General features: G+C 34.4%; 1 protein-coding gene across 6 annotated transcripts in view; it reads right to left on the reverse strand.

Moving 5' to 3' along the window:
* The window catches only part of LOC106880939 (rho GTPase-activating protein 44), a 225981-nt gene extending 212558 nt beyond the window's left edge, over positions 1–13423 (reverse strand). For all 6 annotated transcript variants that reach the window (XM_089349202.1, XM_089349199.1, XM_089349198.1 and 3 more), the window contains exon 1: positions 12978–13423. In XM_089349202.1, the coding sequence (XP_089205328.1) occupies positions 12978–13057 (80 nt within the window). In that variant the 5' untranslated portion in view covers positions 13058–13423. The remainder of the gene's footprint in view (positions 1–12977) is intronic.
* Between the last annotated feature and the right edge of the window lie 3518 nt (positions 13424–16941).

Here is a 16941-nt window from a genome sequence, read left to right on the forward strand (position 1 = left end):
ACAAGGCCTGAAACTTGGAGAGATTACATCAACCCCAATGTTCAGCTGGTGTTTATTTTATAGACCCAGAAAGAATAGAAGGCAAATCGACTTTGATAGAATTTCAACTCAGAACAAAGCCAGAAGAAATGCCACAAAGCATTTCGTCCAGCTTGATAATGATTCTGCCAAGCTTGATGACTTAAGTATGCCATTAATAATAAATCCTTATTTAATGTTATTCAACTTGTTTTATCGTCCTCTTGTAGTAGAGGCAGACTGCACACTAAAATCTAAATGTGCAGAGAGACCACCAACTGAAGTGTAAATGGAGAGGTAGATTGCACACTAAAGTAACACGAACTGTTGTATATTTGTGTTCTCCAATATCAGATTTTATACTTAAAATTTCATAAATTTAACATTCTACTAGCTATTAATGATATGCATGAACAGACTTTGCTATTTCAACACAAAAGCAATATCCATTGCAAACTTATGGCAGTGGAATTGATTAAGACACCAGAATGATGGTTTGTTCCATTCAGATCTTATGTTCAAATCCCATCAGAGTAAATTTATTGTTTGTCCTTCCAGGGTTGATAGAAAAAAGGTACTAGTCAAATGCAATCATTGATTCAGTTAACTTTCTAGTTCATGTCCTAAAAAAGATAACTAAACCTTGTAATGCAACTATATCAAAAGTTGTTCGAATTCACTCTGAGTTCAAATTCACTTGGGTTACTTGGATTTCAAATCCTTAAGATCAATAGAAATAAGTATTAGGAATACATTACAGATAATTTGAGAATTAGCCTTGTATTTTATTATCAAAAGGAACTACTATTTGTTATGAATTTGTAATTGCTTTAAATGCAACACAGAAAGTGATTAATTAGTTTTACTAATTAATTAATGACATAAGTATTAGCATTCTATAAAAAAAAATGCATGCAATTAATGTTTACAGTGGGAAATGAATGTGACCTTATCATATGGCTATAAGCATTATCACATTCAATTGTAGCAATAACACTTGATGGAATAGATGAACAAAAAGAAATTAATCTCAATGATAAGTCTAAAGACAAAGATAAAAAGAATCTGATGGGAGATATTGAAAATCAAATTGTATGAGAGATTAAATTAACTGCAATAAACATATAAACAACATAGGTAAAAATAATACACTACAATTTGCTGATCCGATAAAATTTAGAGAGAGAAAATATAGTTATTAGAAAATATAGTTTTGTTTTGGTTTTTGGTTTTTTTGTTTTCTGTTTTTAAAGAATTAAATATTTTCTTGAAGTGTTATTTATAATAGTGTTACTTGTAAAATTTCTTGATTCCAGTTTGAAATTTATGCAGATATTTTGTAATTCTAACACAGTGGAATTGAACCTGGAACCATGTGGTTGGGAAGCAAACTTGTTACCACATAACCAGGCCTGCACCTATATATTAATATATATATAATGATAAAAAGTATGAAAGATAAAGCTGGGTTGTCTAACTAAACACATAGAACAATATGAAGAGATTATCAATATAGCTACTAAAACAAAAGTTTTGAAGAAAACTAGCATATAAGAAGTGAATGATAATTAAAAGAACATCATTTACTGTCCATTTAATATATGATATTGTTTTCAATTTTGATACAAAACCAGATTTAATTTACACTTTAATTATACAACATATGATGTTAATGTCAAGAATGTGTAAAGTGATCTCTAACAGACGAGCAACATGAAAAACTTATAGCGAAAAAAAAATCCAAAATGCATTATTACAATAAAAAAGGGAATTCTTTGAAAGGAAATGTCTAAACTAATAGTTTCTTAATTACTTGTCAGGATTTATACTTAAATATCATTAACGACATATTTCTAATCAAACATTGTACCACAGAAGATCCATGTGAGAACAAAGAGAAACATAATTAGAAAAATAAACACATCTAACTATGGGACACACTTTAAGTAGTTGACTCCAACTTCAGTGATGAAAGCACGTCTACTGTCTATGGAAAAAAATATGTAGTGCAAACAAAACATGTATTTAAACTCTTTCAAGCAATTCTCAACATCTGCAAAATAGAATAGCACATGTTGTAGGAAAGGTGAGAGAGAACTGAAAAAGAAAGGCATTTGAAATAGTTGATATATGATAGTGAAAGTATTTTTGCTTTGCAAAACACGACTTAGATTTGAAGTAGTCAGTTCAACAAATGGTAATCAAATTTTCTGAACAAGAAGGAAAAAGAAACAATCTCTACAGTTATTTTACTGCTAGTAGAAAAACCAGAAAATGTTACTGTCAGAATGTACAACTTTGAAGCTAACATTTTCACATTTAATGCCCATAGTCTAAGTTGACATGAGAAAGCTAATTCAAGAAAATAATCTAATTATAGGCACAGGTGTAGCTGTGTGGTACGAAACTTGCTTCTCAGCCACATGGCTTGAGGTTCACTCCCACTGTGTAGTGCCTTGGGCAAGTGTCTTCTATTATAGTCTCAGGTCGATGTCAAGAATGTGTAAAGCCTTGTGAGTGGGCTTGATAGGTAGAAACTGAAAGAAGCTCATTGTTTGTGTGTGTGTGTGTGTCTTTGTGTCTGTGCTTGTCCTCCATCACCATCACTCGATAACCAGTGCTGGTGTGTTTACGTGCCTGCAACATAGCAGTTCAGCAAATAAGACCTATAGAATAAGTACTGGGCTTTAAAAATAAAAGTACTGGGTTCAATACATTCAACTAAAAATTCTTCAAAGTGATGCCCCAACATGGCCACAGTCTAATGACTGAAACAAAAGATATAAGATAAATTAAATGTACCCATTAGACTCATATGGCATCTACTAAGCACACATTTCATCTAGACATTATGCTTTTGAAATGAAGAATTCTCAAGTAAATAAACCTCACCATTACTTTTTAGAAGGTTAATCATTAAAAATCTATATTTTCAGTTTTGAACATTAAGATTACAACTATAATGTAAAATTCTGTATATCCAACTTTAATTCTTTGTAATTATCCATACTAATTATGAATACTTATGTCATTACAATTATTCATACAGCACTTGGCTACTAGGCATGAATGATGACAGAATGAATGACCACTAATGACTGCTGTGGGGAGAAAAAGTACTATCACAAAGAAAATATAAAATCAAGTAGCACACAAGTGATGTGAAGCAAATGAAAGGGAACTGCTATATGTTCAGTTGCTACTCCAACTAACAAAATAATTCATTAGGAAAATTAACAAGAAATAGTCAGAAATATTTGGATAACTTTTAGCTAAACTGGTAGATTATGTAATGATGCTCAGTGCAGTAGTTTTGACTTTTTATCTCATTAATTTGCCCTGCATGATAAAAAGATAAAGAAGAAATGTAGGACAATAGATTTATTAAAAGCTAGGTGTATGAGAAGTTGTTGTCAAGCCTATCATTAATGGTTAGGGAAATCTTTGAATTGTCCAACTGGAAATGTTACTAACAACATGTTTCTGTGTAATAAAAATGAAATAACTTAGATGGGTGTTTACCTCTAATAATGTGTAATGAAATGAAAAATTATTATTAGCAAACTGAAAAGAAACTCATCAAGAAAACGGTGCAGACAGAGAAAATATGATAAATGTTATGCTAAAATTAAATTGCAACTTTCTATACTGCAATTTGATAAAATCACCTAATCTGAGCAGGCAATGAATTACTAAGACTATGATATATTTTGGGGATGAATAATGACAGTAATTAGTATGGTACAATGGAACATTCAGCTAGTACAGTGAAAAATAATGAAATTGCTTTCTTGTTTAGCTAGTTGCCTAAAATAGAGGCAATAAGAAAAAACTTCACTCAGGTAAATCTTGTTTACAGATGAGACTATAACAAAGTTTCTAAATACACAAGCCAATAGTACTTAACTTACTAAGCTCTTGGCAACCAATATAAGGATTAACAATAAGTAATTAAGTTAATACAATTAAATCAAATAGGAAGCACATATGATCACGTGTACTGTTAAGATCTTATATTCACATGTGATGTTTAATAGAGGAAAATAATTCAGAATGTTTTATTCAGGCCTATATATTAAAAAAAAAGTATCTTTTAAATTAAACTTATCTTTCCTATTTCATTTGTATTTACAGTAAGAAGAGTTATTTCAAAATATGAAATAAATAAATGATAATTGTTTTTTAATAAAGTTGTCTAAGGAAGGATAATACTCATAGTTTGTGGGGAGTTATGGATAAATAAGCCTTTACACTCATTTCATTGCAATAATTTCAAGTGAATATGAAAGTCATTTATTTTTAAGCTGCAAAGATGGTATCTTCTGAGTTGGTCTGAATAATCACAAAGAAGTATATATCTAAATACATGTTTATTCAGTCTTTATCTTAAACAATGAAGAATAAAAACCCTGAGAGAAAACTTTTTTCTTTTAATTTTATTCTAGTGAGGAGAGACAATGTCCATGCTCTTTGTTAAATTGATGAAGCTGATATTGAACTTCTAAAAGTTGACACTTATAGAGAAAGAAGTGGGACTGAGTTCTAGATGATTGCAGTTCCAAGGATGAAGGTATTGGAAAAAGTCCAACCCATGCCAATATGGAAAAACGGATGTTAAATGATGATGATGATGTTTAGTGCTGAGTTATATATAGTAGAAATGGCAACATGATGGAAGAAATACATAGCTTGCTAATTCAAAGGAGCAGGAACTATTGTAGTAATGATAGAAAAGTCAGAAGATAGACAAGGCACTATCCCACCTATGTGAACAGCAGTCTAGTAGGAATTGGACTTCTATCTGGTGTGAGTTCAGCAGCTGTTCAAAACTGCAGTAGTTTTTGGCACAGAAGACAAGGCCTAGTCAATGACATGCAGTTTTGGGTACATTAAATATTATCATCACACACACACACACACACACACACACACACACACACACACATACACACACACACACACACACGCACACACAAATGTCATGAAAGATCATGAGGTATTGGGTGGCCCAGTGTCTGTAGTCTGTTCTTTGGTATGTGTAACTGTATTTTAAAGACATTGTTAAGAGTAACTGGAAGCATGTAGTTCAGAGTTTGTAACATGTTAAATGAATCTTTGCCAAACAAATAACATTCCTTTTGATAAAGTCTAGATAGATTCTATGAGTAGCAGCAACACATCCTGAATGAAGAACTGTCTGGCCCCGAAGAAGAGGGCTAATGATTTTATAGATATATGAGTGAAGGTGAGACCCACCAGAATTTGCACCAGCATTTAACAGCTTTAGTTGTGTGTGTGTTATTCAAAATGAAACAAAGTGACATACATCACTATTCCCATGATTGTGATTTTGTATCATTGAAAGGAACTGAACTGCTATGTCCCCAATGTAGGATGTTCTCAAATACTTTGTTCATTGAGGCAATATTTGTTGGTATGAGATGTTTAGACTGTACATGGATGACACCTGTATACAGAAAGCTAAGGAGGAGTGAAGCAGTATGATCTGCTTAAGAGTACATTAAACTTTGTAGGCAGAATATGGACCAAAGAAAGTTGCATGAGCATATGCTACAATGGTGTAATCAACAGAAAACTTCCAATGCAAAGAGAGAAGGAAGAAACATAATTAGGAAATTATGCTCAATTTCCATGCCATAGTCAAAGGCTTTTCTGATGACATTTGCAAGAACAATGCTTTCATGGAATTTCTCAATATCAAAGAGACATTGGTGGGTGACAGGAGAGCAAGTTTCCTATAAAACTGACTCTATAGAAGCCATACTAAAGATCACTGAGGTGGCAAAGAAAGTAATGATAGAGGTGTTGTTTCTATTTTCAACTCTGAGATGTTAGAAGTGAGGGTGATTAGAATGTACTTGGCAAGGTTATCTTTCTTGTGGATGAGAAACACTAGATTTTGCTTATGAAGATCATGATAGATCCCAGTAGAGAGAGAAAGACTGAAGTGCTTGCTGAGAACAGGAGCTAGCTTAGGAGTACATTGTTTGTGGGTGACAGAAGGGACACTTGAGACTGATGGCCTTGTTAAGTTGGAGACATTAGATTTTTATGAAGATGGCAACTGCATATAAGCAGTGATGAGACAGATGACATTGAGAATTAAAAAGTTTAGGAGTTTTGGTAGGTGCCTGTGGTAATGAATTAAGAAATGATCTGAACAACAGAAGTGGTGCAGCTTACAGATCCTAGTGATGGATAGGAGGATTCTGTAAAGTTGATAGACCAAAAAGCTCTGTTACAACTTGAGTAGAGATAAAACTTGCAGACTGTATGGGGCACAAAGGTATCTTTTGCTTTTCCAGTTGGAGTCTGGCAAGTGTTGTGGTAGTGGGTGACTTCCTCCAGGTGTTATAGGCTGCATTCTTTACCTGTACTGTAACTGCTGAATGAGACCCAACTTAGGGCCCAAAATTGTTTCAGAGGGAAACTATGTGTTTATGCTAAACAGCTATATAGAGTGCTTTAATTAGATTTGAAGTTCCACTCGATGTTTTGCATAAAAGATTAATGCAGATGGTGGGAAGAAATAAAATCCTTTTATAAACTAAAAACTATAACTGGATTCAAACTTTTACATTAAACAATAATTATTTCCACCTCAAAAAGGAAAAAAAAGAAGAAATTATCAGTTGAAATCAACAGGAGAAGAAAGTACTATCACATGAACAAGACAAAAGAATTTTATACTGAATACTTTGCCTACTCAGTATTATCAGTTTGTTTATTTGATGTACTTATCTTTCACCTTGTTTATTACATATCATATTTGATTAAAGAAAAGAAATATAAACTTAAGTGTATGAAATCTCTGATAAGATTGATCAATCAAACTATTCTATTAATCAATGATATGCTCACTCCAATGTACTTTCATTTTACAGTAGTACTTGCGCTATATATAGCTTCATGTATGTACGTTTCTAACATAAAATGAAAATGTCTTCTAAGCACTAAGAGACTTTTAAGGGCTAGTTGTATTTTAGGTTCTTGGCAAACAAACAAACATGGTAAATCTCCTATGGCTAGGATGTTGGTCTACTGCAAATAACCTTCTAAGATTACTTATTCTTCACAACTAAGCAAATTCAAGCAGTATAGAAAAAAAAAGTGTTCTGCTCTGAAATACACACATACACAAACACACACGTCTGATCAGCATTTAACATCTAAGTTACATGTTGACATGAGTTGAATAGTTCAACAGGATCCAATGAGCCTGAGGACTGTGTTGGGCTCCAATATCTGTTTTGACATGGTTTGTACAGCTGAATGCCCTTCTTAATGCCAACCACTTTACAGTGTGTACTGGGTGATTTTTTCACGGCACTGATGCTAGTGACGTCATCAAGGAACTCTCAAAACAAGTCTCTTTGAATCAGTGAGTGTATATAAAGCAGGTGAAGGAGTAGCTTTATGCCGGATGTTGGTAGGCTAAAGTATGATGGGACAGGGACAGGTGTATTGCTGTAGAGGAGTTACATGGCTACCACACATTATATAAGTGTGGGTGGCAGTAACTGGAAAAGTAGATAAATATGGTGACAAGGTGTCAATGCATATTCTAAAGGTACAGGTGAATAAAAGAGAGAATAAATGCCCCAGGAAAGCTACAGTTCAATGACCAAAACCAGTAAAAGATTATATAATTTTACAGTCACTTTCCATTCTGGTATGGGTTGGAAAACTTGTTGCAATTGGAGTCAGTACATATTCAAGGGTACAGCACACCAAGATGGGCCAAGGACCTAATCTCACATTTCATTTTTGGCTAGGTTTCTACAGCTTGATGCCCTTCCTCATACCACCCATTTTACAGAGTGTACTGGGTGCTTCTTTCATGGCATCAGTAGTAGAGAGGTATCATGTTCTTGACAAGAATAAAGGGTCCTCACAACAATACATCTCTGCTTGCTTAGCTTCTTTACAGAGTGAAAAGCATGAATGATAGTGAAGAGAGAAATTGCAATAAAGGGCGGAGTGATAGAATACAGCTCACATAGATGTCTACATATCATATAAGAAGGATAAAGTAATAACTCTTTAACTAGTTTCAGCTCAAAAGCTGCAGCCATACTGGGATACCACTGTTAAAGGCAAAGTAGACCCTGACAGCATTCAAAGTCAGAAGAAATTTCACTAAGCATTTTGCCCAACACAGTAACGATTCTGCCAGCTCACCATATTTTATCAAGAGTCAGTGTGAAAGACTACTCAGATTATATTATTCCTGCTTGAAATTTCAATTTTGGTAGCACAACCGATTCAGTCAATTCCAGTACCTTCTCATACTTGGTAGATTACTCAATGCATGTAATTTGAATTCAAAATAGTAAAATCCCAAACAAGATAAACTATACTGTGCCAAAACCAAATTGTTTCCATATGATGGCCTTTAAAGAGAGCAATGAATAAAGCTTGTGGACAGTTTTGTTAAACCAGTTGACCAAAGAGTTAACTATAGACTCCTCATGCATAAATTCTCTTTTTTTAAATAATAAAATACATAGTAAAAGTAGCTAGTTAGAAAATCTCTATAATAGATGAAAGCTATAACTTTCATCTCTGACAGAAATTTTCTATCTAGCTACTTTGCTTGTTGCAAGATCAGTGACAGATTGTCATTTATTTTTCTATATACAGCAAGCTGGAGTGAACTACTGCTATCTCTAGCAGATAGATGTCCAGCACTGAGGATGGGCAAAAACAGCTCAAAACCAGACAGTCTGCTGATCCTGACAAGATGGTAGGGGCTTGCTCTCCTGCTTGCAATATATATCAGGTGCAGATTGCATCGATAACCAGTTGGAGGAGGTATCTTCTTGGGATTAAAAACGGTAGTAACATTGTTTCATATGGAACAGTCATGTTGAAGTGGCAGCAAACATTACTTCTCAAAATACATAGTGTTTACAAAGTCCTATGGGTTGCAGTTTGGCCATGACTATTTTAGTATATGGATTCATATGCTTCTTTTTTAACAGGTTAAAAGAAAAAGAAGATTTCCTAAGGTACCCTGATTTGACAGGTCAGAATCAGTGTTAATCACAGCTCTATTGGGGCTCTGGCTCTGGATAGAGCTAGTGATATATACGTCAGAGAATACTTTAATTTTAAAAAAAATAACAATAAATCCAGCTAGGGGCTGGACTAAACATTGCCACGGGCCAGATGTGGCTCATCAGCAATATATTTGACACCCTTTTAATGCACATCTGATAGACAACCAGCAACCATACAACTGAAGAGTCACTTATAGCTTGATAAGCAAAATAAATGGGAGATATCATTATAGCTGTATTTGTTGTTAAGCCTAAGGTCAGGTCAACCTTGATCGAACAAACCTGTGTGATTTGAGGGAGATTTTGATGCTATTTTTAGCAGGTTAAACTACTACACAGAAGCTCCTTTGTTGACTTGTTTCAATGTAATTGAATATGCAGCAGTCAACTATTAACTAAATCAATAAGAAGTTGCTATTACAAGGGTTATTGAAATTTTTGCCAATTTATAAAATTCTCTATCTCGGTAAACTGAACCCAATATAGTGATATATTAAGCACATGAGAATCAAAGACATGAAATATTTTGGCCTATTTCCTTCTTTTTCATCTTAGCACTTCTGTAGTGTTCTTCAGACCCGAGTGACATTTAACACAAAACAAGATTGACCACTACCAACAACAACAACCACTAGAAGAGAATATGACCAAACTTTACAATACAGAACTATAAGATGGCATTGGATGGCGTGAATGTCACAAACAAATGTCAGTCAGGCAATTTGTGGAAATCATTGTAGTAGTAGTAGTAGTAGTAGTAGTAATATAGATGGTGGTGGTAGTGGCAGCAAGTGGCAGATGAAAGAAAACTGAAAATGAAACAAGTATTTTTTTTTTTTTTTTTTTTTTTTTTTTTTAGATGGAGAAAAACGATTGGAAACGAGAGAAATTATTAAATAAATATGACTGCAGCAGGTCAACATAAAGAACAAGATGAAAATGGTGTACACACATATTAACTGCCCTTTATAAAACAAACGGGGATAAAACACCCACCACAAGTAAATCAATTCTAAACAACGAACAAGATGGTAAGTCTTACAGACCGAACCTGCATTTTAATTAACACAACAATAAAGAACCAGATAAAACGTCCGGTTTTTCACTTCCTATTTCTGGTATAATAAAATTGTTATCCTAACAAACTAGGGTAAGTTTTTGAGTACTGAAGTCTAAATACTTCCCTTCTCCCATCTGAAAGCAGAAGTGGTAGGGGGAGTAAAATTGGGGTTTTTCTCTTTGACATTCTTCTGAATATATTTCGTACCGGTGATATTCCATTTCAATATACATCCGTGTTATTTACGTTCGTGTGTTTCTACGCAACAAGAATGAAATCTACAGAATATGGTATTCAACGAAAAACGATGTTTGCTTACTTACTTAACTCATGTTAAACTAAAAGAAACATTGTTTATTCTAAACTTAATTATTTCTTCCTAACAGCATAAATTATTCTTAGTCTATATTAAAAAATGTGGGCAATTTTTTTGTTTGTTTTTTATTACAAAAATTGGGTTTTTGTTACAAACTCGTAAAGTTCTTGATCTTAGATGAATTAAATTTTCTTTTAAAAGTTGACGTTAAGAAGTTGGCTATCCTTCGTTTTGTAATTAACAAGTACCATTATATAAATGTGGTTTACAGGATTAACATTCACAACAATATTCGTTTCAAATATTGCAAGATATTCATTCAGAAGTAATCGCAGCTAGGATTGACTAAAATAACGGTATATAGTGAGATCATCTAAGTGAAATTGGAGCAGTTTCAGCTTGAAGTTCAACAGTTGAATGATGACGAATTGAAATAATTAGGTGTTGATGTGAAATGTGGTCAGACAGTTTACAGTTTTTAAAGATAAAATCCAAACATTCGTTATGGGTGCCAGCAGAAAAAAAATATTCCTCTGCAAATAATTTTCACTTTCTAGCGACTATTTTATTATAAGCAGTAAAAAGGAGTGGCTTGTGTAGTTAACTTATACTTCACAGAAGTACAAAATTCAGGTGTATATCAGCACAACATAACGAGAAGTTAGTAAAGTTGAAAAGGTAAAAGTAATGAGAAATAATAGTAATGTTGTTGAATGCTTAAGTTAGAACGGCTGTATGCAACAACACGCTGTGTGTAAATCCAAAGTGAATTGCCTTCAAACATGGCAATGCTGGCTTGCGGTAGGAGGTTTAGTCAGCTGTACACTAGTAAGTACAACTTTTACTAAACATTTACATTATATTGACATGGGAGAGTGAAGGGAAGAAAGAGGGTTGGTGGCTGCAATTAAATCTGTGAAACTTGTGAAAGAGGCTGGGTTTTTTTTTTTGGTTTTGTTTCTTTTTGGAGTGGTGGTGGGTGTTATAGTGAATGGCTTCAGACATGAGTTAAACTATCAAACTTCTAAGAACATTTCATTATTTTCATTGGAGTCACAATTCTATCTACTTCACAAATGGAGAGTTTTTGAAATTATTTATTTATTTTATTTTAAGAAAAACTGTTGTGAAGAAGGGAGATGTGTTCTCCTTAAATCTCCCAAACAGAAATTAATAAAAAGATCTAGGACGTTTCATGAAGTTACCCTCTGTCTCTTTCACACATTTATATACATACGCATACACCCACACACCCATATATGCATACACAACTCACACAAACATACACTATATATGTACATATGTATTTATGCATATATATATATATATGTGTGTATGTATTTGTGTATATATGTGTATATATATGTGTGTGTGTTTATATATATATATGTGTGTGTGTGTTTATATATATTTATACATACACACACACACACACACATCCATAGAGTGCATTTGTGCGTGTGCGTAGTTAGGTTGGAAATGCGAGGCCAAATATTAATGTTTGTCATTAGTAAAAGTAGGTGTTGCTGTTGCAAATAAGGGAACAAATGCTCGAGACGATGGTTCGATATGTCTCAAGGACCGCATTATAGACACGAAAATATTTAATCGTCTACAAGAGAATTTCATTATAGATGTGAAGCTCTGTGAAATATATACGAAAATGAACAAGAAAATATTACATTCATACTGACATACACATTCTTCGGCGTCATATCTATCCCATTATATATATATTAGATAGATAGATAGATAGATAACGCACATACAATCAAGTATATAACCCTACCGTTACAACTCTATCTCTATTTCTTTATTCGGTGTATATAAAAGTTAGTTTCGGGAATTTTACAGACATTGAGTAGGAACGTCAAACAGTTTTTCTTTCATTTCTTTTTGTGTGTGTGTGGTTAGATATATGCTGATATTTCAACATTTACAATGAACAAGAAATAAGAAGCGTAACACTTATAACGGCGTATAGGAAGTATAATACGACTTTCTAGAGTATCAAATGGTAACAGCTGTCTCAATTCGTCACTTTCGTGAAAGTGATCAAGTAAATAATCGGTTCTATGTAATATGAGAGAAGTTGGGCAAAAGCATGTTGCAATGAGTGTAACTGTTTCGGATATTAAAGAACAGTTAACTCATTCTATTTTTAAATTATTAAATTATAATGAAAGATATTGACACAAATGGGCGAAAATGTCAAAAAAATAATAATAAAGACAGACAGACAAACATAGATAGATAGATAGACAGACAGACAGACAGACAGATAGATAGATAGATAGATAGACAACTAGCTCGACAGACACAAGGATGGATGGATAGACAGACAGACAAATAGATGGATAGAGAGATAGATGAGTAACTGGCCAGAGAGAATGATAATTGATATACTGATCGTTGACTAGACAGTTCGATAGAAAGACAGAAATAGTCAAGATACATATATATATATATATATATACTGTTGGATAGATCGAAATCTTACCGTCCGAGGTTCTGATCTGCTATCTGTTTGACACGTAAAAGATTTTTCCTAAGATTTTCCTTTTTCCACATTTTCTGCATCTGTCTGCTGGGATGTCGGCTGATTTAGAGAAACATAATATTGTATGAGTAGAGAGAGCAGGAAGAGGAAGGTCAAGGTGCAGCAGTAAAGACTTAATAACTACGGACTGCTGGTGTTCTGCTTCTTCCTACCATGTTTGTCAAAAAATGATCACCGACACCGATTATTGATGATATCAGTGATGATTATACTGATATGATATCTCATTGGACGGTCGGATATAGCATCATGTGATATATTAATGTTGTCATGAACGATGTAGCAACGGTGGTGAGTAAGCTACTTAGATATGTCTGGTGTTAGAGTTATTATCACACAGTGTTCTAAAACTGTTACTGCGGACGACTACTACAACTACTAATATTAGTCGAGCGGCAGCGATCTCACTTCCTTTCTCACTTTCAGAGAAATCTATGGAAGACCAGAAGTGAAAATAAAATACTCTATTTATACAAACTGGGATCGATTCAAGCCACTGTACCCTCCTCTGAACAGTACGTTTCTGTTATGAAATTTTATAACAGCAAAAATATCAAAATCCTGGACTGCTCGCTTTCGGAGTTAAGTTTAACATTTGTTTGTATTATGTGGTGCGTGTGCGTGTGCGTGTGAGTGAGAGAGAGAGAGTGTGTATGTGTGTGTGTGTGCGTGCGCGAGCGCAGGGCTTCTGAAATGGAATTTACCGGGTGGTACAAGTTTCTTTTGGGTTTCCTCCACTCATGTGCGTGAGCGTTCGTCTTGAGTAGATAAAAGCATAAATTGCGTATGAACGTGTGTGTGTGCGTATGGGTCTTAGTCAAAAACAAAGAATACTCAGCTATTAATATAGTGAAGGTATATAGTACATAATATAGTTTAATGCTAAGAATTAATGACCATTACAATAAATTGTAACCTCTGATCATCAGTAACTTGTGTGTGTCTGTGAGTATCTGTGTCTCTGTGTGTCTGTGTGTATGTGTGTGTCTCTGTGTGTGTTTTGATTAGATAGGTCTGCAGGAAGAGGCTGTGACCACAGTCTTTGTAAAGCCTCTAGAACTAATGACATTCTTACCATTAATATTCCATTTAAATTGCTGAAAGTTGACAACTGCAGGAAACATATGTGCAGGCTGGAAATTCTAGAGGGAAAACAATGTGAGGAAGAAGGACTTGACATACTGGTTAATACTAGAGGGTTACACTCTATTTAAGCAATGAAAGAAAGAGGAATGAGTGAGTTGAGAGTACCTGAGTCACAGTGACACAAGGCCAGCCATCTCTCAGGAGCAAGGACCATTGTAGAACTGGTTATCAAGGCAGAGAAAGGAGACAGCATGTGTGTTGGCTTGAGACCGAAACATGTCAGTGAATGACTTGATGCCAATCAGTCAAGTGACCTTTTTTGGGATGTTGCGCAGGATGTTATGCATATGTAGAAGCAACACCATTCTAGATGAGAGTACAGTACCCCATTGTCATTTCCTCTAAGCTTTGGGAAGGGTTACAATTTTTTGATGGGCAAAGTATTTTCCAGCTCTAAAGAGAAAATCCAGTCTCTGAGATGCAGTTTTTGCTATGTTAGAGATGTGTGTTTGTGAGAAGAGATCCTCATTTGGAACCAGCATGGGGGCTCTAGTTGCATGCTACTTATGGTTAAACAGAGTGAGGTGTAACTATTTTTGCAGCAATGGTGTATGTGTGTGTTCTTTTTGCTGTTGAAGGAGACAAGATTTGCGTAACTCTGTTAAAGAATGTTTTTGAGGCCTGTTCTAGGAATCAGTACAGTTTGGCATGAGATGTCTAGTTTGCTTATGGATGATGCATAAGTGTGGGAAGTTAGGGAACAATGAGGTTTGATAACATCTACTACAGAGTAAGCTTGTGGAACATCAAGTAAGTTATCAATGTATTGGGAGAAGACAGGCATAGTGGAGAGAATGAACCAGAATTTACAAATTATGGCTCAGTGAAGTCTTCATCAGCATATGATAGTCCTATCTGACAGGAAGTTTTTGATTCAAAAGCTGAGATTAGATTGGAGCCTATAGATTAGTAGTTTTCCTAGAGATTTGCATACTAGATATGTCTGAAAGTTTTGCATCTCTTGAGTGCAACAATAGAACTTTTACCAACTTTCTCTCTGTCAAAAATTTCCCTATTGATGGTTTCTGCTAGTTTTAACTTGATAAAAGCAATATTGCTGGCCATTAAGGACAGAGATTCAAACTGTTGGAAAATATACATATGGATATATATACATATACACATGAATATATATATATGCAGCTGAGGAGTACATTTTCAGTGTACATTCTGTGGTGTTCTCACTACATGAATAAATGGAGCTTGTACGAAAAGTACGTACTGCTATAACCTATTGAATTTTTGTTGCTTATCTTCATATATATATATATATATATATATATATATATATATATATATATATATATATATATATATATATATATATGTATGTATGTTTGTATGTATGTATGTATATATATATATATGTGTTTGCGTCTTTGTGTCTGTGTTTGTACCCCCATCACTTCTTGACAACTGGTGTTGGTATGTTTATGTCCCCGTAATTTAACAGTTCAGCAAAAGAGACCAATAGAATAAGTACCAGGCTTACAAAGAAAATAAGTACTGGGGTCAATTCATTCGACTAAAAAAGATTCAAGGCGGTGCCCCAGCATGGCCGTAATCTAATGACTGAAACAAGTAAAAGCTAAAAAATACACATATATACACATACATGCATGTATACATTCATATACATAGTCTCTCTCTCTCCTTAATGGCCGGCAATGTGGTTTTTGTGAAGCTAGAACTACTACAGACCATCTACCCAGGTATTTACCCAAGGCATTATAAATATATACACACACAAACTCACACATATATATATATACACACAAACACACACATATATATATATACACACACACACACACACACACATATATATATAAATATATATATACATATATATATATATATATATATATATATATATATATATATATATATATATATATATATATATACTGATTTGTCTCATGATATATGTGTGATTATATATATGTAGTGAAACTACCTATCGCCATTATACACAAAGAAGCCATCTTCCCCGCTGTTATAAATATAAACAGATGCGAGCGTAGTAGAAAACATCTCTTTCCTTGTCATCACATGACTAATTATTATTTGAAGTGGCAATTGCTTCGTACCGTTCCCGCCAGAACGTAAACTGACCAATCACAGCCCTTAATAAGGTCACGTGATAGTGTTTTTCAGATGCTCTCTGGAGCCCCTATTTTGCTTTAAATAGCCTACTAGATACCCAGCTAATTTGTCTCGGTTCAGATCTCTTAGAGACCTGTTCTGTGTACCACACAGAGCAGCAGCAGCAGTCAGCGACAACAATCACAGCTTCGTACAACTACGACTACCAGCAGCAACACGACTCTACGACTACTACCAGCATCGCCGCCAGTCAACACGACACTACGACTACCAGCATCGCCAACATCGTCAACATGACTTCTACGTACACAAGCTAACCAAACTACCGCAGAACTTCTAACTCTGTTTGTGCGATTCACCTTCGCCACGATAGACAACAGACAAGAACCTAGCCTGCGACGAACATCTGTATTCCAGAACCCGGCTCGGCATTGAAGCCCTAACATCACAACGAGTGATCGCTCTGCCACACACGCCTCAACTTCTTATATACAGACTGTTACTATTGTGTACTCTAAGAACTGGCAAATTCTTTATATGTGTTATTGACTCTCTTTCTATCTGCTGTATCTCACGCATACACATACATGTATCACTTACACACTCTTTTCTTTACACGACGGCCTGTCTTTTATTATGTTTTAATATGTCG

Source organism: Octopus bimaculoides, chromosome 3 (genome assembly GCF_046866305.1).
Source record: "Octopus bimaculoides isolate indiv1 chromosome 3, ASM4686630v1, whole genome shotgun sequence".
Lineage (NCBI taxonomy): Eukaryota > Metazoa > Mollusca > Cephalopoda > Octopoda > Octopodidae > Octopus > Octopus bimaculoides.